Source organism: Phaenicophaeus curvirostris, unplaced genomic scaffold, assembly GCF_032191515.1.
Source record: "Phaenicophaeus curvirostris isolate KB17595 unplaced genomic scaffold, BPBGC_Pcur_1.0 scaffold_101, whole genome shotgun sequence".
NCBI classification, from domain to species: Eukaryota; Metazoa; Chordata; class Aves; order Cuculiformes; family Cuculidae; genus Phaenicophaeus; species Phaenicophaeus curvirostris.
In genome coordinates, this window is record NW_027206722.1 from 21,504 (window position 1) to 46,077 (window position 24,574).

General features: G+C 58.6%; 2 protein-coding genes across 2 annotated transcripts; both read left to right on the forward strand.

Moving 5' to 3' along the window:
- Window positions 1-91: 91 nt before the first annotated feature.
- IKBKG (inhibitor of nuclear factor kappa B kinase regulatory subunit gamma) lies at window positions 92-12,230 on the forward strand. Its single transcript, XM_069882288.1, has 12 exons — window positions 92-367; window positions 2,339-2,490; window positions 3,236-3,312; window positions 3,397-3,441; window positions 4,843-4,945; window positions 5,204-5,310; window positions 5,783-5,923; window positions 6,747-6,843; window positions 8,404-8,553; window positions 9,733-9,860; window positions 11,815-11,873; window positions 11,958-12,230. The coding sequence occupies exons 1-12, from the start codon at window positions 187-189 to the stop codon at window positions 12,080-12,082; spliced, it is 1,365 nt and encodes a 454-aa protein (XP_069738389.1). The 5' UTR covers window positions 92-186; the 3' UTR covers window positions 12,083-12,230.
- A 1,837-nt stretch (window positions 12,231-14,067) lies between these two features.
- On the forward strand, window positions 14,068-24,150 carry WDR45 (WD repeat domain 45). Its single transcript, XM_069882290.1, has 11 exons — window positions 14,068-14,111; window positions 14,192-14,255; window positions 15,740-15,814; window positions 17,097-17,201; window positions 17,300-17,396; window positions 17,501-17,595; window positions 18,454-18,533; window positions 19,826-20,034; window positions 21,135-21,236; window positions 22,376-22,518; window positions 23,923-24,150. The coding sequence occupies exons 2-11, from the start codon at window positions 14,207-14,209 to the stop codon at window positions 24,030-24,032; spliced, it is 1,065 nt and encodes a 354-aa protein (XP_069738391.1). The 5' UTR covers window positions 14,068-14,111; window positions 14,192-14,206; the 3' UTR covers window positions 24,033-24,150.
- Window positions 24,151-24,574: the final 424 nt, after the last annotated feature.

The following is a 24,574-nucleotide window of genomic DNA, read 5'->3' on the forward strand; positions in this document are numbered from 1 at the left end:
TCCTCCCCCGCCCTTCGGGGAGCCACGTGACCAATCAGCGTTAAGCGCTTTGTGAGGGGGCGTGGCCTCGGCTCCCTCCTCCCCCTTCCCGCGTCTCGGCGGCCACTTCCGCCGGAAGCCGGAAGCCGGAAGCGGCGGCGGCGGAGAAGGGGGAGGAAGGAGAAGGAGGAGGCGGCGCCGCAGCCGATGTGGCGGCGGCCGCCGGGGTCGATGGTTCAGCCCGGAGGCACCGGAGACGAGGAGGAGGAGGGAGGGGAGGAAGAAGAGGAGGAGAGGGTGACGGCGGAGGAGGAAGCGGCGGAGGCGGCGGAGAAGGAGAGCGGCGAGCGGTGGGAGCGGCTGCTGGCGGAGAACCGCGAGCTGAAGAGTGGGTGCTGGGAGGGACTGGGGGGGACTGGGAGGGACTGGGATGCACTGAAAGGAGATTGGGAAGCGCTGGGAGGGACTAGGGGGGCACTGGGAGGGACTGGGATGCACTGAAAGGAGATTGGGAAGCACTGGGAGGGACTGGGAAGGACTGGAGGGGCACTGGGAGGGGACTGGGAGAGACTGGGATGCACTGAAAGGAGATTGGGAAGCACTGGGAGGGGACTGGAGGGGCACTGGGAGGGGACTGGAGGGGCACTGGGAGGGGACTGGAGGGGCACTGGGAGGGACTGGGAGAGACTGGGATGCACTGAAAGGAGATTGGGAAGCACTGGGAGGGACTGGAGGGGCACTGGGAGGGACTGGGAGGGGAGGCTCTGTGAGGAGCTGGAAGTTCCTGGAGCAACTGGGGTGTACTGGGAGGGGATTGGGAAGAGATTTAGGGGGGTTAGGAAGAGATTTAGGGGGATTGGGAGGCACTGGGAGGAGATTGGGAGGCACTGGGAGCAACTGGGATGTACTGGGAGGGGATGGGGAAGAGATTTAGGACTCTGGAAGGGGATTGGGGGGCACTGGGAGGGGATTGGGATGAGATTTAGGGGAATTAGAAGGCACTGGGAGCAACTGGGATGCACTGGGAGGGGATTGGGAGGGACTGGGAGGGGGTTTGGGGGGCACTGGGAGGGGACTGGAAGGGGATTTTGAGGGACTGGGAGGAACTGGAGAGGGACTGGGAGTAGCTGGAAGGGGACTGGAGGGCACTGGGAGGAACTGGAAGGAGGTTTTGGGGCACTGGGAGTAACTGGGGAGGAACTGGGAGTAATTAGAGAGGTACTGGGAGTAATTAGAGGGGCACTGGAAGGGAATTGGGGAGTACTGGGAGTAACTGAGAGGGAACTGGAGGGCACTGGGAGGAACTGGGCCTTACTGGGGGGCACTGGGAGGGGTGACACTTGTCCCCAGTGTCCCCTGTGTCCCCCGGGGGCCGCATGGTTGCAGCACAGTTGAGCTGCAGCAGCACTGGGAGCCCCTGGGCCTTACTGGGAGGCACTGGGCTTTACTGGGAGATACTGGGAGGCACTGGGAGGGGTGACACGTGTCCCTAGCGTCCCCTGTGTCCCCTTAAAGTCCCCTCCATGTCCCCTGGGTGCCGCATGGTTGCAGCGTAGTTGATCTGCAGCAGCACTGGGAGCTACTGGGAGGCACTGGGCCTTACTGGGAGCTACTGGTCCTTTACTAGGAGGCACTGGGTGCTACTGGGAGGCACTGGGAGGGGTGACACGTGTCCCCAGCGTCCCCTCTGTCCCCCTAAAGTCCCCTCCGTGTCCCCCGTGTGCCACATGGTTGCAGCGTAGTTGATCTGCAGCAGCACTGGGAGCTACTGGGAGGCACTGGGCCTTACTGGGAGCCATTGGGAGCTACTGAGAGGCACTGGGAGGCACTGGGAGGGGTGACACGTGTCCCCAACGTCCCCTCAAAGTCCCCTCTGTGTCCCCCGGGTGCTGCATGGTTGCAGCGCGGTTGAGCTGCAGCAGCACTGGGAGCCACTGGGCCTTACTGGGAGGCACTGGACTTTACTGGGAGATACTGGGAGGCACTGGGAGGGGTGACACGTGTCCCCAGTGTCCCCTCTGTCCCCCTAAAGTCCCCTCCGTGTCCCCCGGGTGCCGCATGGTTGCAGCGCGGTTGAGCTGCAGCAGCACTGGGAGCCCCTGGGCCTTACTGGGAGGCACTGGGCTTTACTGGGAGCTACTGGGAGGCACTGGGAGGGGTGACACGTGTCCCCAGTGTCCCCTCAAAGTCCCCTCCGTGTCCCCCGGGTGCCGCATGGGTGCAGGGCGGTTGCGTTGCGAGGAGCTGCGGCGGCTGCAGTTGCTGCAGCAGCACTGGGAGCCGCTGGGCCTTACTGGGAGGCACTGGGCCTTTACTGGGCGTGACTGGGAGAGGTGACCCGTGTCCGCGGTGTCCCCAGGCGCCCTGCGGCGCAGCACGGAGTCGCTGCGGGCTCGCTGCGAGGAGCTGCGGCGGCTGCAGTCGCTGCGCGGGGCCGAGCGGGAGCTGCTGCGCTGTCGGGCCGGGCAGGCGCGGGCGCTCGTCGAGAGGCTGCGGGGACAGCGGCCACCGGTACCGCGTCCCCAGTGTCCCCTCCTGTCCCCTCAGTGTCCCCTCCGGGTCCCCAGAGCCCCTTTCTGTCCCCTCACTGTCCCCCAATGTCCCCTCCATGTCCCCAGAGCATCCCCAGAGCTCTTCTGTGTCCCCTCACTGCCCCCCAATGTCCCCTTGGTGTCCCCTTGGTGTCCCCAGAGCCCCGTGGTGTCCCCCAATGTTCCCTCTGTGTCCCCAGGGTGTCCCCAGAGCCCCTCTGTGTCCTCTCAGCGTCCCCTAGTGTCCCCTCCATGTCCCCAGAGCCCCTCACTGCCCCCCAGTGTCCCCTCGGTGTCCCCTCACTGTCCCCCAGTGTCCTCAGGGTGTCCCCAGAGCCCCTCTGTGTCCCCTCAGTGTCCCCCAATGTCCCCTCCATGTCCCCAGGGTGCCCCCAGAGCCCCTCTCTGTCCTCTCAGTGTCCCCCAATGTCCCCAAAGACTCTCCTCGGTGTCCCCAACCCCCCCCATGTCACCCTAATGTCCCCAAAGCCCTCTCTGTGTCCCCCTGATGTCCCCAAAGACTCTCCTCGGTGTCCCCAATCCCCGTTCCATGTCACCCTAATGTCCCCAAAGCCCCCTTTGTGTCCCTTCAATGTCCCTGAAGCCCTCTCTGCGTCCCCTCAATGTCCCCAAAGCCCCCTCTGTGCCCCCTCAATGTCCCCAAAGTCCTCCCCGTGTCCCCTTAATGTCCCCAATGTCCCCTCCTCCCCCCTTTCTCCCCGCAGGCCCCCGATGTCCCGGTGCCACCCCCCCTTGTCCCCCCGTGTCCCCCCCTGGACCCCGACCCGGCTGCCCCCCCCAGGTGAGTCCGTGTCCCCCCCCCCCCTTTACCCTTCCCTCCTGGCCCCCAAAATCGCTTCTTTTTACCCCATTTTGGCTCCTCCAGGTCCCCGGAGCAGCTGAGGCGGCGCCTGGCGGCGGCTGAAGCCGAGTAAGGGACCTTTGGGGACATTTGGTGGGACATTTGGGGACATTTAGGGGTATTTTGGGGACCTTTGGGGTCAGTTTTGGGGACACTTGGGGTCATTTGGGGGACACTTGGGGGTGTTTGGGGGACATTTGGTGGGACGTTTGGGGACGTTTAGGGATGTTTGGGGACATTTAGGGACGTTTGAGGACACTTAGTGACTTTTGGGGACGTTTGGGATTAGGTTGGGGGACATTTAGGGACATTTGGGGACCTTTGGAAGACATTTGGGGACCTTTGGGGTCAGTTTTGGGGGTGTTGGGGGGACACTTGGGGGTGTTTGGGGGACATTTGGTGGGACGTTTGGGGATATTTAGGGACGTTTGGGGACTTTGAGGACACTTAGTAACTTTTGGGGACGTTTGGGGGACATTTGGAGACATTTAGAGATGTTTTGGGGACCTTTGGGGTCTGTTTTGGGGACCTTTGGGGACAGTTTTGGGGTCACTTGGGGACATTTGGGGTCACGTGGGGGCGTTTGGGGGACATTTGGTGGGATGTTTGGGGACGTTTAGGGATGTTTGAGGACATTTAGTGACGTTTGGGGACGTTTGGGGGCATTTGGGGACCTTTGGAGGACATTTGGGGATCTTTGGGGTCAGTTTTGGAGCATTTTGGGGGCACTTGGGGACATTTGGGCGTATTTGGTGGGACGTTTGGGGACATTGAGGGATGTTTGGGGACATTTGAGGACATTTAGTGACTTTGGGGATGTTTGGGGGACACTTGGAGACATTTAGGGACATTTGGGGTCAGTTTTGGGGACCTTTGGGGGCATTTGGGGTCACTTGGGGACACTTGAGGGCGTTTGGGGGTGTTTTGGGGACATTTGGTGGGACGTTTGGTGGGACGTTTGGGGACATTGAGGGAAGTTTGGGGATATTTGAGGACATTTAGTGACTTTTGGGGATGTTTGGGGGACATTTGGGGTCAGTTTTGGGGACCTTTGGGGTCACTTGGGGACACTTGAGAGCGTTTGGGGGCATTTGGGGGTGTTTTGGGGACATTTGGTGGGACATTTAGGGATGTTTGGGGACATTTGAGGACATTTAGTGACTTGTGGGGACGTTTGGGATAAGGTTGGGGGACATTTGGAGACATTTAGTGACGTTTTAGGGACATTTGGGGTCAGATTTGGGGACCTTTGAGGGCATTTGGGGACACTTAGGGACACTTAAGGATGTTTTGGGGACATTTGGAGATGTTTTGGAGACATTTAGAGATGGCTTGGGGCCATTTGGAGATGTTTGGGGACATTTAGGGATGTTTTGGGGCCATTTGAGGGACGTTTGGGGAAAGTTTAGGGGCGTTTGGGGCCATTTTGAGGAGGTTTGGGGGCCGTTGGGGACACTGTGACCCCCCGAGGCTGGTGGCGGCGCGGGAGGCAGCAGCTCAGGCCGAGGCGAGGGCGGAGGCGGCAGCAAAGGAGGCGGCCGAGAAGATGGAGGCGCTGAGGAGGGAACTGGAGGTGAGGGACTGGGAGCACTGGGAGGGACTGGGAGGGGAGCTGGGGGCGCTGGGAGGGGAACTGGGGGCGCTGGGAGGGGAACTGGGGGTACTGGGAGGGACTGGGAGCACTGGGAGGGACTGGGAGGGGAGCTGGGGGCACTGGGAGGGGTACTGGGAGGGACTGGGAGCACTGGGAGGGGAGCTGGGGGCGCTGGGAGGGGAGCGGAGGGCACTGGGAGGGACTGGGAGGGCACTGGGAGCACTGGTGTGGCAGCAGGACAAGGCGTCGGTGAAGGCGCAGGTGACGTCGCTGCTCGGGGAGCTGCGGGAGAGCCAGGGGCGCCTCGAGAGCGGCCGCAGGGACAGGGACGCCCTGGAGCAGAGGTGCCACGGGGGGGACTGGGGGGGACTGGGAAGGGGTTAGAGGGGACTGGGGGGGACTGGGAAGGGGTTAGAGGGGACTGGGGGGGACTGGGACGGGGTTAGAGGGGACTGGGAGGCACTGGGAAGGGGTTAGAGGGGACTGGGAGGGACTGGGACGGGGTTAGAGGGGACTGGGAGGCACTGGGACGGGGTTAGAGGGGACTGGGAGGGACTGGGACGGGGTTAGAGGGGACTGGGAGGCACTGGGACGGGGTTAGAGGGGACTGGGGGGGACTGGGACGGGGTTAGAGGGGACTGGGGGGGACTGGGACGGGGTTAGAGGGGACTGGGAGGCACTGGGGGGCCGTGGGCATCTAATAGGGGACACTAGGTGGCCCTGGGTGACTCCAGGTGGCACTGGGAGCTGCTGGTTGACTCCAGGTGGCCGTGGGTGGCAGGGGGTGTCCGGGGGGTGACGCGCGTGTCCCCGCAGGGCGCTGCTGGCCGAGTCGCGCTGCCGGGCGCTGGAGGGGGACGCGGGGGCGCAGCGGCTGCAGCTCGACCAGCTGCGCCTGCAGGCCCAGAACCTCGAGAGGGCCCTGCGCATCGAGCGCCAGGCCGGCAGCGAGGAGAAGTGAGGGACACGGGGGACACCGGGGACACGGGGGGACGGCAGGGACATGGGGGGGACACGGGGGGACAGGGGACATGGGGGAGCTGGGGGGGCAGGGGACATGGGGACATGAGGGGATGGGACACGGGACACGGAGACAGGGGACAAGAGCGGGGACAGGACCACAGGGGACACGAGGACAGGGGACACTGGGGGGACAGGGGACATGAGGGGGACAGGGACATGGGGGGAGATGGGGGTGCAGGGGACATGGGGACGGGGGGCACAGAGACAGGGAACAAGAGAGGGATAGGGACACAGGCAACACGAGAGGACAGGGGACACGGGGGGACAGGACATGAGGGGACAGGGGACACATGGGGGATGGGAACACAGGGGGACAGGGGACATGGGGGGACCGGGGGGGGCAGAGGACATGGGGACACAGGGGGGACAGGGACACGAGGAGACAGGGGAGATGGGGGGGACAGGGAACGCAGGGGGGGTGGGAACATGGGGGGACAGGGGACATGGGGACATGGGGGGGGACAGGGGAGGATAGGGGACACAGGGACGCAGTGGGGACAAGGGGCCTGGTGAGTCTTGGAGGGAACAGGGGACACGAGGGGGACATGGGGACACGGGGACATGGAGGGGAGAGGGGGACATGGAGACAGGGGACAAGAGAGGGGACAGGGACACAGGGAACACGAGAGGACAGGAGACACGAGGGGGACGTGGGGACACGGAGGGGACCCGGGAGGGGGAGGTGGGGCAGGGGGCGTGAGGGGTGGCTGCGGGTGGCCCTGTCGGGGCTGTCACCGCTGTCCCCGTGTCCCCGCAGGCGGAAGCTGGTGCAGCTGCAGGTGGCCTATCACCACCTCTTCCAGGAGTACGACGGCCACATCCGCGGGGGACACGGGGACAGGGGACAGGGACAGGTACGGGGACAGGGATGGGGACACCGCGGGGGACACGGGGGCAGGGACAGGTACAGGGACACCACAGGGGACACGGGGACAGGGAGCAGGGACAGGTACGGGGACACCACGGGCGACACGGGGACAGGGGACAGGTACGTGGACACCGCGGGGGACACGGGGACAGAGACAGGTACGGGGACACAGGGACACCGGGGGGTACACGGGGACAGGGACAGGTACGGGGACACCACGGGGGACATGGGGGCAGGGACAGGTATGGGGACACCGCAGGGGATAGGGGGCAGGGACAGGTACGTGGACACCGCGGGGGACACGGGGACAGGGAGCAGGGACAGGTACGGGGACACTGCAGGGGACAGGGGGCAGGGACAGGTACGGGGACACCGCAGGGGACACAGGGACAGGGGATAGGGACAGGGACGGGGACAGGGACGGGGACACCGCGGGGGACACGGGGGCAGGGGGCAGGGACAGGTACGGGGACAGTGAGGGGGACCCAGAGAGACACAGGGCAGGTGACATGGGGACAGGGACAGGGGCTGGAGAGGCCACAGGGACACGGGAAGGAGGGACATGGGGACAGGGGTGGGGACAAGGGTGGGGGACACGGGGTGGGTGGCATGGGGAGAGGGGACATGGGGACAGGAACCGGAGGGGTCAGGGGACAGAGGGACACAGGGACAGGGGAGGACAGTGGGACAGGGACACAGAGGGACACAGGGACAGGGATGGGGACATGGGGGGACACAGGGTGGGTGGCTTGGGGACAGGGACGGGGGCTGGAGGGGACATGGGGGCAGGAATGGAACACAGAGGGACACAGGGAACGACAGTGGGATAGGTGACATGGGGACATGGGGGGGACACGAAGCAGGTGGCTTGGGGACAGGGGACAGATGGGAGGTGCGAGGGGACACAGGGACAGGGATGGGGATGTGAGGAGATGTGGGGACAGGGACACAGAGGGACGTGGGGACAGGGGTGGGGACACGGGGGACACAGAGCGGGTGGCTTGGGGACAAGAATGGGGGACGTAGGGGTGGGTGGCGTGGGAACGGGGGCCCGGAGGGGACATGGGGACAGGGATGGGGACACGAGGAGATGCGGACAAGGATGGGGGCCGGAGGGGCCAGGGGACAGGTGGGAGGTGCGAGGGGACACAGGGACATGGGGACAGGGATGGGGACATGGGGATGGGGGTGGGGACAGTGACACAGAGGTACACGGGGACAAGGATGGGGACACAGGGGGACACAGAGCAGGGGACATGGGGACAGGGATGGGGGCCGGAGGGGCCAGGGGACAGATGGGAGGTGCGAGGGGACATGGGGACACAGGGACATGGGGACAGGGATGGGGACGTGAGGAGATGCGGGGACGGGGACACAGCGGGGACACAGAGCGGGTGTCTTGGGGACAAGAATGGGGGACGTAGGGGTGGGTGGCGTGGGAACGGGGGCCCGGAGGGGACAGGGGGACAGGGACGGGGACACGAGGAGATGTGGGTCACAGGAGGAGAGGCCCAGGGTGACAGGAGCGTCCCCGCTGTCCCCGCAGGGCGCGTGGCAGGAGCTGCAGGAGGCGCGGGAGCAGCTGCGGGCGGCCGAGGAGGCTCTGGCGGCCAAGCAGGAGCTGATCGACCAGCTCAAGGAGCAGCGAGAGCGAGACCGAGCGGCCCTCGAGAGCGTCCCCGTGCTCAGGGCCCAGGTGGGGACACGGGGACAGGGACACCCCCAGAGCGTCCCCGTGCTCGGGGCCCAGGTGGGGACACGGGGACAGGGACACCAAGGACACAAGGAGAGGAACGGCTTTTGGTCTCTTGGGGGCACTGGTCATTGACTTGGGGTCAATGGCCCTTGGGGACCCTTGATGACCTTTGGGGGCACTGGAATAGCCCTTGGGGACGCTGGAGTGGCCCCTGGTGACTCTTGCGGATGCTGGAATGGCCCTCGGTGACCCTTGGGGACACTGGAATGGCCCGTGGAGACCCTTGGGGACACTGGAATGGCGCTTGGGGACTTTTGGGGACCATTGGGGACACCAGCACGGCCCCTGGTGACCACTGGGGACACTGGAATGGCTCTTGGGGACCCTTGATGACTCTTCGGGACACTGGAGTGGCCCTTGGGGACGCTGGAATGGCCCTTGGGGACCCTTGGTGACCTTTGAGGACACTGGAATGGCCCTTGGGGACACTGGAATAGCCCTTGGGGATGCTGGAGTGGCCCCTGGTGACTCTTGTGGATGCTGGAATGGCCCTTAGTGACCCTTGGGGACACTGGAGTGGCCCCTGGGGACCCTCGGGGACCCTGGAATGGGCCTTAGTGACCCTTGATGTTTCTTGGGGACACTGGAATGGCCCTTGATGACCCTTGGGGACACTGGAATGGCCCTTGGGGACCCGTGGAGACCATTGGGGACACTGGAATGGCCCTTGATGACCCTTGGGGATGCTGGAATGGCCCTCGGAGACCTTTGGTGACCCTTGGGGATGCTGGAGTGGCCCTTGATGACCCTTGATGGCCCTTGGGGACAGTGGAATGGCCCTTGGGGACACTGGAATGGCCCTTGGAGATCCTTGGGGAAACTGGAATGGCCCTTGGAGACCCTTGGGGACCCTTGGGGACGCTGGAATGGCCCTTGGGGACCCTTGGGGACACTGGAATGGCCCTTGGGGACCCTTGGGGAGGCTGGAATGGCCCTTGATGACCCTTGGGGATGCTGGAATGGCCCTTGGAGACCGTTGGAGACACTGGAATGGCCCTTGGTGACCCTTGGGAATGCTGGAATGGCCCTTGAGGGCCCTTGGGGACATTGGAATGGCCCTTGGGGCCCCCTGGGGACAGCGGGGTGGCCCCTGGGGACACTCGGGGTGTCACCGCGCAGGCCGAGATCTTCCGAGCGGACTTTGCGGCGGAGCGGGCGGCGCGGGAGCAGCTCCACGCGCAGCGCGAGGCTCTGCAGGCGGCGCTGGAGCAGCTGCGGCTGCGGCTGCAGAGCGAGGGCGCAGCACGGTCAGCGCACCCCAAAACCCCAAAGCCAGCTTTTTTAACCCAAATCGTCTCCCTGCACCCCAAAAATCTACTTTTTTTACCCCAAAATCCACTTCTTCTGCCCCTAAATCCTCCTCTTTTCCCTCAAAACCCATCTCTTTTCCCTCAAAACCCACCTCTTTTCCCTCAAAATCCTTCCCTGTGCCCCAAAATCCACCTCTTTTGCCCCACAATCCCTCCCTGTGCCCCAAAATCTACTTTTTTACCCCAAAATTCACTTCTGCCCCTAAATCCTCCTCTTTTCCCTCAAAACCCAGCTCTCTTGCTCCCAAAATCCCTCCCTGTGCCCCAAACTTCACCTCTTTTGCTGCCAAATCTACCTCTTTCACCCCCAAATCCACCTCTTCTGCCCCAAAATCCCTCCCTGTGCCCTAAAATCCATCCCCTTTTGCCCCAGAATCCACCTCTTCTGCCCCAAAATCCACTTCTTTTGCCCCAGAAACCCTCTGTGCCCCCAAATCCACCTCTTTCCCCCCAAATCTACCTCTTTTGCCCCCAAATCCATCCCCTTTTGCCCCACAATCCCTCCCTGTGCCCCCAAATCCACCTCTTTACCCCAGAATCCCTCCCCGTGCCCCCAAATCTACCTCTTTTGCCCTCAAATCCCTCCCTGTGCCCCAAAATCTACTTTTTTTACCCCCAAATCCACTTCTTCTGCCCCTAAATCCACCTCTTTTCCCTCAAAACCTGCCTCTTTTGCTCCCAAAATCCCTCCCTGTTCCCCAAAATTCACCTGCCCCAAAATCCACCTCTTTTGCCCCTGAAACCCTCCCTGTGCCCTAAAATCCAACTCTTTACCCCAGAATCCATCCCCGTGCCCCCAAATCCACCTCTTTTGCCCCAGAAACCCTCCCCGTGCCCCCTAATCCACCTCTTTTACCCCCAAATCCCTCCCTGTGCCCCAAAATCTTGGTTTTTTCCCTCAAAACCCACCTCTTTTCCCTCGAAACCCACCTCTTTTCCCTCAAAACCCACCTCTTTTCCCTCAAAACCCACCTCTTTTTCCCTCAAAACCCACCTCTTTTCCCTCAAAACCCACCTCTTTTCCCTCAAAACCCACCTCTTTTTCCCTCAAAACCCACCTCTTTTCCCTCAAAACCCACCTCTTTTCCCTCAAAACCCACCTCTTTTCCCTCAAAACCCACCTCTTTTTCCCTCAAAACCCACCTCTTTTTCCCTCAAAACCCACCTCTTTTCCCTCAAAACCCACCTCTTTTCCCTCAAAACCCACCTCTTTTCCCTCAAAACCCACCTCTTTTCCCTCAAAACCCACCTCTTTTCCCTCAAAACCCACCTCTTTTCCCTCAAAACCCACCTCTTTTCTCTCAAAATTCCCCTTTTCCCTCAAAACGCGCCTCTTTTCCCTCAAAATCCACCTCTTTTGCTCCCAAAATCCCTCCCTGTGCCCCCAAATCTACCTCTTTTGCCCCAAATCTACCTCTTTTGCCCCTAAATCCACCTCTTTTGCCCCAGAATCCCTCCCTGTGCCCCCAAATCCATCTCTGTTCCCCCCAAAGTCCACTTTTTGTGCCCCCAAATTCACCTTTTGGGCCCCCAAATCCCCTTTTCACCCCAAATTCACCTTTTATGCCCCCAAATTCACCTTTTGCCCCCCCAAATTCACTTTTTGCACCCCAAATCCCCCCAAACCCCCCAAATCCCCTTTTCACCCCAAATTCACCTTTTGCACCCCCAAATCCCCCTCAAGCCCCCCCAATCCTCTCTTTTCCACCCCAAATTAACTTTTTATGCCCCCCAAATCAACTCTATTCACCCCAAATTCAGCTTTTGCACCCCCAAATCCCCTCTTTTCACCCCAAATTCCCCTTTTGCACCCCAAAATCCCCTCTTTTCGCCCCAAATTCACCTTTTTCACCCCAAATTCCCTCTTTTCACCCCAATTCTCCCCCCTCAGAGCCCGCCTGGACGAGATGCGCAATCGCCACTCGGACCCTCGCCCCCCCTCGGCGCCTGGTGAGTTTGGGGAGACCCCAAACCCCCTCAAACCCCAATTTTTTTGGGGGGTGCAGGGGTTTTAACCCTTTCCTCCCCCTGCAGGTTTTGGGGGGCCCCGCGCGGCGCCGCCCCCCGAGGAGGAGCCCGAGCTCTGTTGTCCCAAGTGCCAATACAAAGCTCCGGACATGGATACCCTTCAAATCCACGTCATGGAGTGCATCAAGTGAGGGGGGAGCACCCCAAAATCCTTAAGGGGCCCCCCCGAACCTCCAGGGGTCCCCAAAACCAGGAGGGGACCCCCAAAGCCTTCAGGGACCCCCCCCAAAATTCAATTTGGGGGGGGGTTTATGCCATTAAAACTCCTTGAGAGGAGGGGATCGGTGTGAATGGACCCAAATTTGGGGGTTCAGGGGGTGGGTTTGGGGTTCGGGGGTCCAAGGAAAGGGGGGACCCCAAAATGTCCCTCTAATTCCTCCCATAAACTGAAAATTGAGCCCAACTTTGGGGCTGAAATCGCCTTTCCTGAAGTAAAACCTCCCCGAGGTCAAAAAAAAAACCTTTCCCGAGGTCAAATCCTCCTGCAGGAAATAAAATTCAGCTTTTTGGAGGTAAAAGTCCCTTTTTCTGAGGTGAAAAAAAGCTTCGCTGGATGTCAGTATCCCACTTTTTTGACATTAGACCAAGTTTATTTGAGGTAGAACCTTCCTTTTTCGACGTTAAACTGATTTTTATTGAGGTAGAACCTTCCTTTTTTGAGGTAACGCCGTCTCCTTGAGGTGCTTTTTGCCTTTCCTGAGGGGAAACCTCCTTTTCTGAGGTAAAATCCTCCTCCTCGAGGTAAAAAATTCTCTTTCCTGAGGTTAAAAAGTCTGTACTGTGAGGTAAAATTGACCTTTCTTGAGTGAAAATCCCCTGCAGTGAAAAACTGTCTTCCTGGAGGTGAAAAACACTCTTCCCTGAGGTAAAAATCCCCATTCCTGAAGTAAAATCTTCTCTCTGAGGTAAAAAAAAGTGTTTAGTGAAGTAAAATTTACCTTTCTTGAGGTAAAAAAACCTTTTCTGAGGTAACCCCCCCTTCCTCGAGGTAAATCAATCTCCTTTCCTGGAGCAAATGCCCCGTCTGTGAGGTAAAATTCACTTTTTTGGGGGTAAAAAGTCCTTTTTCTGAGGTTAAACCCCCTTCCCTGATGTAAATATCCTGCTTTTTCGAGGTAAATCCAGCTTTCTTGAGGTAAAACCCTCTTTTTTTGAGGTCAAATCTGATCCCTAAGGTAAAATGTTCTCTTTCTTGAGATGAAAGTCCCCTTTCCTGAGGGAAAAAACCTCTTTCGTGAGGCAAAAAACCTATTTCGTGAGGCAAAAACCCTCTTTCGTGAGGTAAAATTGACCTTTCTGGAGGTAAAACTGCTTTTTCTGAGGAAAAATCCCCTCTGTGACTTAAATTTTAACTTTCCTGAGGTAAAATCTGCTCCCTGAAGTGGAAAGGTCACCTCCCTGATGTGAAAAACCCCCTTTCCTGAGAGAAAAACATCCATTCAGTGAGGTAAAATGGATAGTTATTGAGATAATATCTCCTTTTTAAAGGAAGAATTGCCTCCTCGATGTGAAAAACTCTTCCTGAGGTGAAAAACGTTTTCCGTGAGGTATAGTTGACTATTCCTGAGGTAAAAATCTCCCTTTTTGAGAGAAAATCTCCTCCCTGAGAGGAAAAATCACATCCATGATGTGAAAAAATCCTTTTCCTGAGGTAAGAAAATATTTTCTGTGAGGTAAGATCTATCGTTATTGAGGTAAAACCTCTTTTTTTGAGGAAAAACGCCCGCGCTGAGGTGAAAAATCACTCTATGATGCGAAAAACTCATGTTCTGAGGGAAAAAAACTTTTTGGTGAGGTAAAATGTACTATTCTTAAGGTAAAATCTCCTTTTATGAGATAAAATCGCCTCCCTGACGTGAAAAAAACCCTTTTTCCGTGAGGTAAAATCCCTCTTTCTGCGGTTAAAAGGAGGGAGGGCGGCTCCTTTAATGCCAAATGTGTTGCCCGCTTCCAAGATGGCGCGTTGCTAGGCAACCCCGCCACGCTGCCCGCTTCTAAGGTGGCGGCTCGTATCGGTTTCTATGGTGCCCGCTTCAAAGATGGCGGCACCGGCAACGCCCGCCTACACGGGTGTCCATCACGTGACCGGAAGTGCCGCTCTATCCACCCGGCTCCAGAGGGGACTCGATGGTTTTGAGCAGCGAGCGGTGTTGACAGCCGGTACCGGAGGGTTTTGGGGGAAAAATAAGGGGTTTTGGGGGTCGGGGGGGCTCCCCCTTCACCCCCTCTTCCACCCGCAGGGGCTCCGGTTAACCATGGCGCAAGCCCGGGGCGTCAACAGCATCCGGTTCAACCAGGACCAGAGTGAGTGGGGGGGGGGGACCCCAAAACACCCAGAATGGACCCAAAAACCCCCCAGGACTGACCCCAAAACCCTTGAAAGGGACCCAAAACCTGCAAGGGGGGGGGGCAAAACCACCCAGAATTTGACCCCCAGACCCCCAGGATTGACCCAAAACCCCTCCAAAGGGGCCCCGAAACCCACAGAATGGACCCCAAAATCGTCAAAGGGGCCTCAAAACCTGCAGAGGGGACCCGAAACCCTCAAAGGGGGCTCAAAACCTGCAGAGGGGACCGGAAACTCCCTAGAATTGACCCCTAAAATGCTCAAAGCGGCCCCCAACCCCAAGAATTAACTGGAAAACCCTCAAAAGGGGACTCAAAATATGTAGGGGGACACCAAACTCCCCAGAATTGACCCCCAAACCCTCAAGGGGGCCTCAGAATTGACCCCAAACTCTCAAAGGGGCCCCCAAACCACCAAAATTGACCCCCGAATCCCCAGAGTTGGCCCCAAAACCTACAAAGGGGGACCCTAAAATCCCCAAAAAGTCTCAAAAGGGACTCCAAAAGTCTTTTAATTGAACCCAAAGTCGCCATAATGCACCCTAAAATGCTCATAATTGACCCCAAAATGTCTAGGGGGACCCTAAAACCCCCATAATTCACCCCAAACCCCCCATAATTGACACCAAAACCCTCATAATTAACCCCCAAACCCCCATATTGACCCCCAAACTCCTCATACTGGACCCCCGAACCTTTGTAATTGATTCTGAACCCTTCACAATTACTCTCAAACTCCTCATAATGGACCCCGAAACCCTCAAGGGGAACCCCAAATCCCCATAATGACCCCCAAAAGCCCCATAGTGACTTCCCAAACCCCATAACTGATGCAAAAATCTTTATAATGGACCCCAAAATCCACATAATGACTCAAAAAACACCCATAAAAGACTAAAAACCTCAAAGGGAACCCCCAAAGCCTTCAGATGCTCCCCAAACCCCCATAATGATCTTCAGAACCCTCATAATTGACCCCAAAACGCTCAAAGGGAACCCCAAAAGACCCGTTATTGTTCCCATAACCCTTGTAATTGATTTCAAAACCCTAAGAATTGATTCTAAATGCTTCATAGTGATCCCCAAACCCCCATAATTAACCCCCAAGCTCCATAATAACTTCTCAAATCCTCCCTATGAACCCAAAATCCTCAAATCTTCCCTAAATGAACCCTAAAACCCTCACAATTGACCCCAAAATCCTCAAAGGGGACCCCAAAAGCCACTATGGTTCCTATAACCCTTGTGATTGATTTCAAAACCCTAAGAATTGACTCCAAACTCCTCATAATTGATCCCAAAATCCTCATAATTGACCTCCAAGCTCCCATAATAACTCATTAAATGTTCATAGTAGACCCCAAAACCCTCAAAATAGACCCCAAAACCCTCAAAGGGGACCCCCAAATCCCCTTAATTGACCCCCAAACCCCCCTTTCCAGGCTGTTTCTGCGTGGCGATGGATTCCGGGGTGCGGATCTTCAACGTGGAGCCCCTGATGGAGAAAGGGCACTTGGGTGAGGGGTGGGTGGGAGGATTTTGGGGTGTAACTCATCGATTTGGGGGTTCTGAGGGTGTTTTGGGGGGTTCTGAGCGTATTTTGAGGGGGTCTGAGGGTGTTGGGGGGTCTGAGAGAGTTTTGGGGGGTCTGAGAGTGTTTTGGGTGGTCTGAGGGTGTTTGGGGGGGTTCTGAGGGTGTTTGGGGGGCATCTGAGGGTGTTTTGAGGGGTCTGAGGGTGTTTTGGGGAGGTGTGAGTGTGTTTTGGGGGCGTCTGAGGGTGTTTGGGGGGGTCTGAGGGTGTTTAGGGGGGTCTGAGGGTGTTTGTAGGGGGGTCTGAGAGTGTTTGGGGGGGTCTAAGGGTTTTTATAGGGTGGTCTGAGGGTGTTTGGAGGCGTCTGAGGGTGTTTTGGGGGGGTCTGAGAGTGTTTTGGGGGGTCTGATAGTGTTTTGGGGGGAGTCTAAGGGTTTTTGTAGGGTGGTCTGAGGGTGTTTGGGGGGGTCTGATAGTGTTTTGGGGGGAGTCTAAGGGTTTTTGTAGGGTGGTCTGAGGGTGTTTGGGGGGGTCTGAGGATGTTTGGGGGGTCTGAGGGTGTTTTGGGGGCGTCTGAGGGTGTTTTGAGGGGGTCTGAGGGTGTTTGGGGGGTGTCTGAGGGTGTTTTAGGGGGATCTGTTGGTGTTTGGGGGCATCTGATGGTGTTTGGGGAGGTCTGAGGGTTTTTCTAGGGGGGTCTGAGAGTGTTTGGGGGGGGTCTAAGGATTTTTATAGGGTGGTCTGAGGGTGTTTTGGGGGGGGTCTGAGGGTGTTTTGGGGGGTCTGAGGGTGTTTTGGGGGGGTCTGAGGGTGTTTGGCGGGGTCTGAGGGTGTTTTGGGGGTCCCTTTGTGAGGGTCATTTTTGGGGGGCTGGGAGGCATTTTGGGGTCCGTTTGGGGTGCTGGGGGCCCTGCTTTTGGGGGGGGGTGCAGTTTTTTGCCCCCCCAATCCCTTTTTACAGGATAATACAGATTTTAGGGTGGGGGACAAGAGTTTGGGGGGGACCCTAAGAGTTTGGGGGGCCCTAAATCTTGAAGGGAGGACCCTAAACTTTTTTGGGGGGGCCTCAAATATTGGGGTCTCCCCCCAAATGCGGAGCAGGTGGGCTGCATGGGGCCCCCAAATCTCTCTTTCCAGGGCAATAAGGATTTTAGGGTGGGACACAAGAGATTTGGGGGGGGTCACTAGGGTTTGGGGGGCCCTAAATCTTGAAGGGGGGCCCCTAAACTTTTTTGGGGGACCCTCAAATATCGGGGTTCCCCCCTAGACGCGGAGCAGGTGGGCAGCGTGGGGCTGGCGGAGATGCTGAACCGCTCCAACCTCTTGGCCATCGTGGGCGGCGGGAGTCACCCCAAATTCCCCGATGTCTCAGGTTAGTCTCAAAAAAAATAAAAAAGGGGGCTGGGGGAACCCCCAAAAAATCTCGGGGTGCCCCTTTCTAGCCCCCCAACTTTTCCTTTTTAACCGCAGTGCTGATTTGGGACGACGCGCGGGAAGGGAAGGACAAGCTGGTGCTGGAATTCACCTTCCCCAAACCCGTCTTGGCCGTGCGGATGCGCCCCGATAAGTGAGGGGGGGACCCCAAAAGTGCTTGGAATCACCCCAAAAAATGAGGGGGGCATCCCAAAACCCAGCTGGGGCCCCCCCCCGCCCCGTGTTTGTGTGCCCCAGGCTGGTGGTCGTGCTGCAGACTCGCCTCTACGTCTTCTCCTTCCCGCAAAACCCCACCAAGCTCTTCGAGTTCGACACCCGCGACAACCCCAAAGGTGGCGACTGGGGGCACTGGGGGGGGACTGGGGGGCACTGGGAGAGGGTTAGGGGGGACTGGGGGACAATGGGAGAGGGTTAGGTGGGACTGGGAGGCACTGGGAGAGGGTTGGGGGGACTGGGGGGCACTGGGAGAGGGTTAGGTGGGACTGGGAGGCACTGGGAGAGGGTTAGGTGGGACTGGGTGGTACTGGGAGAGGGTTAGGTGGGACTGGGGGACAATGGGAGGCACTGGGAGAGGGTTAGGGGGGACTGGGAGGCACTGGGAGAGGGTTAGGTGGGACTGGGGGGCACTGGGAGAGGGTTAGGTGGGACTGGGGGACAATGGGAGGCACTGGGAGAGGGTTAGGTGGGACTGGGAGGCACTGGGAGAGGGTTGGGGGGACTGGGAGGCACTGGGAGAGGGTTAGGGGGGACTGGGGGGCACTGGGAGAGGGTTAGGGGGGACTGGGGGGCACTGGGAGAGGGTTAGGTGGGACTGGGGGACAATGGGAGGGGACTGGGAGGCACTGGGAGAGAGATAGGTGGGAGTGGGGGGCACTGAGAGAGGGTTAGGTGGGACTGGGAGGCACTGGGAGGGACTGGGAGAGGGTTAGGTGGGACTGGGGGGCAGTGGGAGAGGGTTAGGTGGGACTGGGGGGCACTGGGAGGGGACTGGGAGGCACTGGGAGAGGGTTAGGTGGGACTGGGGGGCAGTGGGAGAGGGTTAGGTGGGACTGGGAGGGACTGGGAGGCACTGGGAGAGGGTTAGGTGGGACTGGGAGGGGCTCAGGAGGCACTGGGAGGGGCTTAAGGGGAACTGGGATGAACTGGGAGGCACTGGGAGGGGACTGGGACCCAGTGTCTCCCTCCCCCAGGGATCTGCGATCTCTGTCCCAGTTTGGAGAAGGCCTTACTGGTTTTCCCGGGCCACAAGTGTGGGAGCCTCCAGTTAGTGGTGAGGGGGACTGGGGCATACTGGGAGGGACTGGGGAGCACTGGGAGGGACTGGGAGGGACTGGAGGGGAACTGGGTGTTACTAGTTGTTAGTGGTTCTTACTGATTGTTACTGGTTTTTACTGGTTTTCTAGGCCCTGGGCTTGGCGCAGGCAGGGCCGTGGGTGCTTGTTACTGGTTCTTACTGGTTTTTAATGGTTTTTAATGGTTTCCAGGCCCCGGGCTCAGCACAAGCGGGTCCATGGGTGACTGTTACTGGTTGTTGCTGGTTCTTACTGGTGTTTACTGGTTTTCCAGGCCCTGGGCTGGGCACAGGCGGGGCCGTGGGTGGCTGTTACTGGTTTTTAGTGGTTTTTACTGGTTTTTAGTGGTTTTCCAGGCCCTGGGCTCGGTGCAGGCGGGGCTGTGAGTGGCTGTTACTGGTTCTTACTGGTTGCTACTGGTTGTTACTGGGTTTTAGTGATTTTTACAGGTTTCCAGGCCCCAGGCTCGGCGCAAGTGGGGCCATGGGTGACTGTTACTGGTTGTTACTGGTCTATACTGGTTCCAGGTCCTGGGCTGGGTGCAGGCAGGGACGTCAGTGGCTGTTACTGGTTTTTAGTGGGTTTTACTGGTTTTTACTGGTTTTTACTGGTTTTTAGTGGCTTTTAGTGGTTTTCCAGGTCCTGGGCTTAGCGCAGGCAGGGCCGTGGGTGGTTGTTACTGGTTCTTACTGGTTCTTAATGGTTTTCCAGGCCCTAGGTTGGGTGCAGGTGGGGTTGTGGGTGGCTGTTACTGGTTTTTACTGGTTTTTACTGTTTTTTACTGGGTTTTATTGGTTTTTAGTGGGTTTTATTGGCTTTTAGTGGTTTCCCAGCCCCTGGGCTGGGTGCAGGCGGGCCCGTGGGTGTCTATTCCTGGTGGTTACTGGTTCTTACTGGTGGTTACTGGTTCTTACTGGTCATTACTGGTGGCAGGCCCTGGGCTGGGCGCAGGCGGGGACGTCGGTGGCTGTTACTGGTTTTTAGTGGTTTTTAGTGTTTTTTAGTAGCTTCTAGTGGTTTTCCAGGCCTTGGGCTTAGCGCAGGCAGGGCCGTGGGTGCTTGTTACTGGTTCTTACTGGTTTTTAATGGTTTTCCAGCCCCCCGGGCTGGGTGCAGGTGGGGCCATGGGTGGTTTTTACTGGTTTTTACTGGTTTTTAGTGGGTTTTATTGGCTTTTAGTGGTTTCCCAGCCCCCGGGCTGGGCACAGGCGGGGCCGTGGGTGCCTGTTCCTGGTGGTTACTGGTTCTTACTGGTGGTTACTGGTTGCAGGACCTGGGCTCGGCGCAGGCGGGGACGTCGGTGGCCCCGGTGACCATCAACGCGCACCAGAGCGAGGTGGGCTGCCTGGCCCTGTCCCCGCCGGGCGCCCTGGTGGCTTCGGCCTCGCGCCGGGGGACCCTCATCCGCCTCTTCTGCACCCAGAGCCGAGCCAGGGTCCTCGAGCTGCGGCGCGGCACCGACCCCGCCACCCTCTACTGGTACGGGGCGCTGGGAGGGCACTGGGAGGGCACTGGGAGGGCACTGGGATGGAATGGGGAGCACTGGGAGGCACTGGGAGGGCACTGGGATGGACTGGGAGGCACTGGGAGGGCACTGGGATGGACTGGGGAGTATTGGGAGGGACTGGGAAGAACTGAGAAGCACTGGGAGGGGACTGGGATGGACTGGGAGGGGACTGGGATGGACTGGGAGGGCACTGGGAGGCTCTAGTTTGTACTGGGAGTGGACTGGGATGGAATGGGGAGCACTGGGAGGCACTTGGAGAGCACTGGGAGGCACTGGAAGGGGACTGGGATGGAATGGGGAGCACTGGGAGGCACTGGGAGGGGACTGGGAAGGACTGGGAGGCTCTGGGAGGGGGCTTGGAAGGACTGGGAGGCACTTGGAGGGGACTGCGAGGCACTGGGAGTGGACTGGGATGGACTGGGGAGCATTGGAAAGCTCTGGTTTGCACTGGGGGGGGACTGGGATTGACTGGGGAGCATTGGGAGGCTCTGGGGGCCACTGGGAGGGGGCTGGAAGGCACTGGGAGGGGACTGGGATGGACTGGGGAGCACTGGGAGGCACTGGGGAGACACTAGGAGGGGACTGGGGGGGCACTGGGATGGACTGGGGAGCAGTGGTTTGCACTGGGAGTAGACTGGGATGGACTGGGGAGCATTGAGAAGCTCTGGTTTGCACTGGGAGGGGACTGGGAGGCACTGGAGGAGGGCACTGGAAGGGGACTGGGATGGATTGGGAGGCCCTGGGAGGGCACTGGGGCGCACTGGGAGTGGAATATGATGGACTGGGGAGTACTGGGGGGGCTCTGGGTGGGGACTGGGATGGACTGGGATGTATTGCGAGGGCACTGGGATGGACTGGGGAGCACTGGGAGGCACTGGGGGGACACTAGGAGGGGACTGGGATGGACTGGGGAGCACTGGGAGGCACTGGGATGGACTGGGGAGCACTGAGAGGTGCTGGGAGGGGCCTGGGATGGCCTGGGGAGCATTGGGGGTCACTGGGAGGGGCTGGGGGTGTGTGTACTGGTCCGTACTGGTCTATACTGGTCCATACTGGTGTGTACTGGGAGCAGCCTGGCGTTCAGCCCCGACTCGGCCTTCCTGAGTGCCACCAGCGACAAAGGCACCGGCCACGTCTTCGCCCTGAGGGAGACGCGGCTCAACCGGCGCTCGGCGTGAGCTACTGGGGCAACTGGGAGCACTGGGAGGGCACCGGGAGGGCGCTGAGGGGCACTGGGAGCGGGGGGGGGTGGCACTGGGGGGGACTGGGAGGCACTGGGAGGGGGTTAGGGGCGACTGGGGGGGACTGGGTGGCACTGGAAGGGCCCTGGGAGGCACTGGGAGGGACTGGGAGGGACTGGTCTACTGGCCCACACCTTACTGGTTTGTAGCAGTCTGTACTGGTCTGTAGCAGTCTATACTGGTCCATACTGGTCTGTAGTGGTCTGTATTGCTCTATATAGTGGTCCATACTGGTCTGTAATTGCCTGTACTGGTTTATATGGTGATCCATGCTGGTCCATAGTGGTCTGTACTGGTCTATATATTGGTCCATAGTGGTCTATATAGTGGTCCGTAGTGGTCTGTACTGGTCCATACTGGTGCATAGTGACTGTACTGGTGTATCTAGTGGTCCGTAGTGGTCTGTACTGGTCCGTAGTGGTCTGTACTGGTCTATGTGATGGTCCAGACTGGTCCGTAGTGGTCTGTACTGGTCCATACTGGTCTGTTCTGGTCCATACTGGCCTGTACTGGTCTATATGATAGTCCATACTGGTCCATAGGGGTCTGTACTGGTCTATATACTGGTCTATATAGTGGTCCAGTGATCTGTATTGGTCTGTACTAGTATGTACTGGTCCATACTGGTTGGTTCTGGTCTATATGATGGTCCATACTGGTCCATAGTGGTCTGTACTGGTCTGTATACTGGTCCATAGTGGTCTACATAGTGGTCCGTACTGGTCCATACTGGTCTGTACTGGTCCGTAGTGGCCTGTACTGGTCTATATCATGGTCCATGCTGGTCCAGAGTGGTCTGTACTGGTCTACATGATGGTCCAGACTGATCTATAGTGGTCTGTACTGGTCTATATCATGGTCCATACTGGTCCACAGTGGTCTGTACTGGTCTATATACTGGTCCATAGTGATCTATATAGTGGTCCATAGCGGTCTGTACTGGTCCATACTGGTGCATAGTGACCGTACTGGTGTATCTAGTGGTCCATACTGCTCTGTACTGGTCCGTAGTGGTCTGTACTGGTCCATACTGGTCGGTACTGGTCCATACTGGTCCATACTGGTCTGGCAGGCTGGCGCGGGTGGGCCCGGTGGGGCCGGTGCTGGGTCCCTACGTGGAGTCGCAGTGGTCGCTGGCCACCTTCTCGCTGCCCGGAGAGGCCCCCGCGCCCTGCGCCTTCAGCACCGCCGGACGCAGCCCCCGCGCCGTCGTGGGTGAGACCCCAAAACCCCGCCCTGCACCCCAAAATCCCCGCCCTGCACCCCAAAACCCCCACCCTGCACCCCAAAATCCCAACCCAGACCCCTAAAACCATCTTTTCAGCCCCAAAATCCCAACCCCGGACCCCGAACGCCAACCCTGAAACTCCAAATCCACCTTTTGTGCCCCCAAATCTACTCCCTGAACCCCTAAAATGGACCCTGAACCCCCAAATCCACCCTGAACCCCCAAAATCCCAACTCTAAACCCTGAAAATCCACTCCCTGCACCCCGAATTCCCAACCCGGGCCCCTAAAACCATCTTTTCAGCCCCAAAATCCCAACCCCGGACACCCAACGCCAACCCTGAAATCCCAAATCCACCTTTTGTGCCCCAAAATCCCAACCCTGAACCCCCAAATCCACCTTTTGTGCCCCAAAATCCCAACCCTGAACCCCCAAATCCACCCTGAACCACAAAACTCCAATCCTGAACCCTGTAATCCACTCTCTGAACCCCAAACCCCAATCTTGAACTCCATAATCCACTCCTTGCACCCCAAAATCCACCGCTGAACCCCAAAACTCCAATCCTGAACCCCATAATCTACTCCTTGCACCCCTAAATCCACCCCATACACCCCAAAATCCACCCCATGATCCCCAAACCTCAATCTTGAACCCCATATTCCACTCCTTGCACCCCCAAATCCATCCTTGAACCCCAAAACTCCAATCCTGAACCCCATAATCCACTCTCTGAACCCCTAAATCCCCTCCTGCACCCCAAAATCCACCCTTGAACCCCAAAACCCCAATCCCGAACCCCATAATCCACTCTCTAAACCCCTAAATCCCCCCCACACCCCCAAATCCACCCTTGAACCCCAAAAGCCCAATCCCAAACCCCATAATCCACTCCTTGCAGCCCTAAATCCACCCCGTACACCCCAAAATCCACTCCCTGCACCCCAAGATCCACTCTTGAACCCCGAACTCCAATCCTGAACCCCATAATCCACTCTCTGAAACCCTAAATCCACTCCCTGCACCCCAAGATCCACTCTTGAACCCCAAAACCCCAATCCCAAACCCCATAATCCACTCCTTGCACTCCTAAATCCACCCCGTACACCCCAAAATCCACCTTTGAACCCCCAAACCCCAATCCAAAACCCCCAAATCCACTCCCTGCACCCCAAAATCCACTCCCTGCACCCCAAAAGCCACCGTTGAACCCCAAAACTCCAATCCTGAAGCTCGTAATCCACTCCCTGAACCCCTAAATCCCCCCTGCACCCCAAAAGTTGCCCTTGAACCACAAAACTCCAATCCCGAAGCTCGTAATCCACTCCCTGAACCCCCAAATCCTCCCCTGAACCCCCAAATCCCACCCTGAACCCCCAAAATCCCCTCAGCCGTGTGCGGCGACGGCTCCTTCCACAAATACGTCTTCAGCCCCGACGGGAACTGCAACCGCGAGGCCTTCGACGTTTTCCTCGACATCTGCGACGACGACGACTTCTGAGACCCCCCAAAACCTCTGGGGTCACCCCAAAACCCCCCCCACCCCCCAAAAACTTCGGGGACCCCCCCCTTTCCCCCAAAAAAACCCTGGGAACCCCCATTAAATCCCTTGGATCCCATTGAGCTTCTCCCAGCCTGATGCTTGGGGGCTCCCCTAAACCTTTGGGGTCCCCCCTAAGTCTTGGGGACCGCCCAAACCTAGTGACTGAGGGGATTTTAGGGGGGGCTGGGGTGAGTTTTGGGGTCCCTTGAGGGTTTTGGGGGGTATGAGGTGGAGTTTTTGGGGTCCCCTGAGGGTTTTGGGGGGACTGAGGTGGAGCTTTTGGGGTCCCCTGAGGGTTTGGGGGGGCTGAGGTGGAGCTTTTGGGGTCTTCTGAGGGTTTTGGGGGGGCTGGAGTGGCTTTTGGGGTTCGTGGGGGCTCAGAGACACAAAAATAGGGGCAGAGACCCCCCAAAATGGGGGCTGAGAACCCCAAAATGGATCGGGGGGGGGGGCTTTGGGGGGGTTCTGGGGGTCCTAGATGGGTCCTGGGGGGCTTTGGG

What these genes read in the sequence shown, in the direction of transcription:
- IKBKG (XM_069882288.1), top strand. Translation starts at nt 187, where the DNA reads ATGTGGCGGCGGCCGCCGGGGTCGATGGTTCAGCCCGGAGGCACCGGA. An exon ending in GACCCGGCTGCCCCCCCCAG is followed by an intron (nt 3,313 to 3,396) that starts GTGAGTCCGTGT and finishes TGGCTCCTCCAG; the next exon opens with GTCCCCGGAGCAGCTGAGGC. An exon ending in TCCCCGTGCTCAGGGCCCAG is followed by an intron (nt 8,554 to 9,732) that starts GTGGGGACACGG and finishes GTCACCGCGCAG; the next exon opens with GCCGAGATCTTCCGAGCGGA.
- WDR45 (XM_069882290.1), top strand. Translation starts at nt 14,207, where the DNA reads ATGGCGCAAGCCCGGGGCGTCAACAGCATCCGGTTCAACCAGGACCAG. An exon ending in GTGGGAGCCTCCAGTTAGTG is followed by an intron (nt 18,534 to 19,825) that starts GTGAGGGGGACT and finishes TACTGGTTGCAG; the next exon opens with GACCTGGGCTCGGCGCAGGC. An exon ending in GACCCCGCCACCCTCTACTG is followed by an intron (nt 20,035 to 21,134) that starts GTACGGGGCGCT and finishes TACTGGGAGCAG; the next exon opens with CCTGGCGTTCAGCCCCGACT.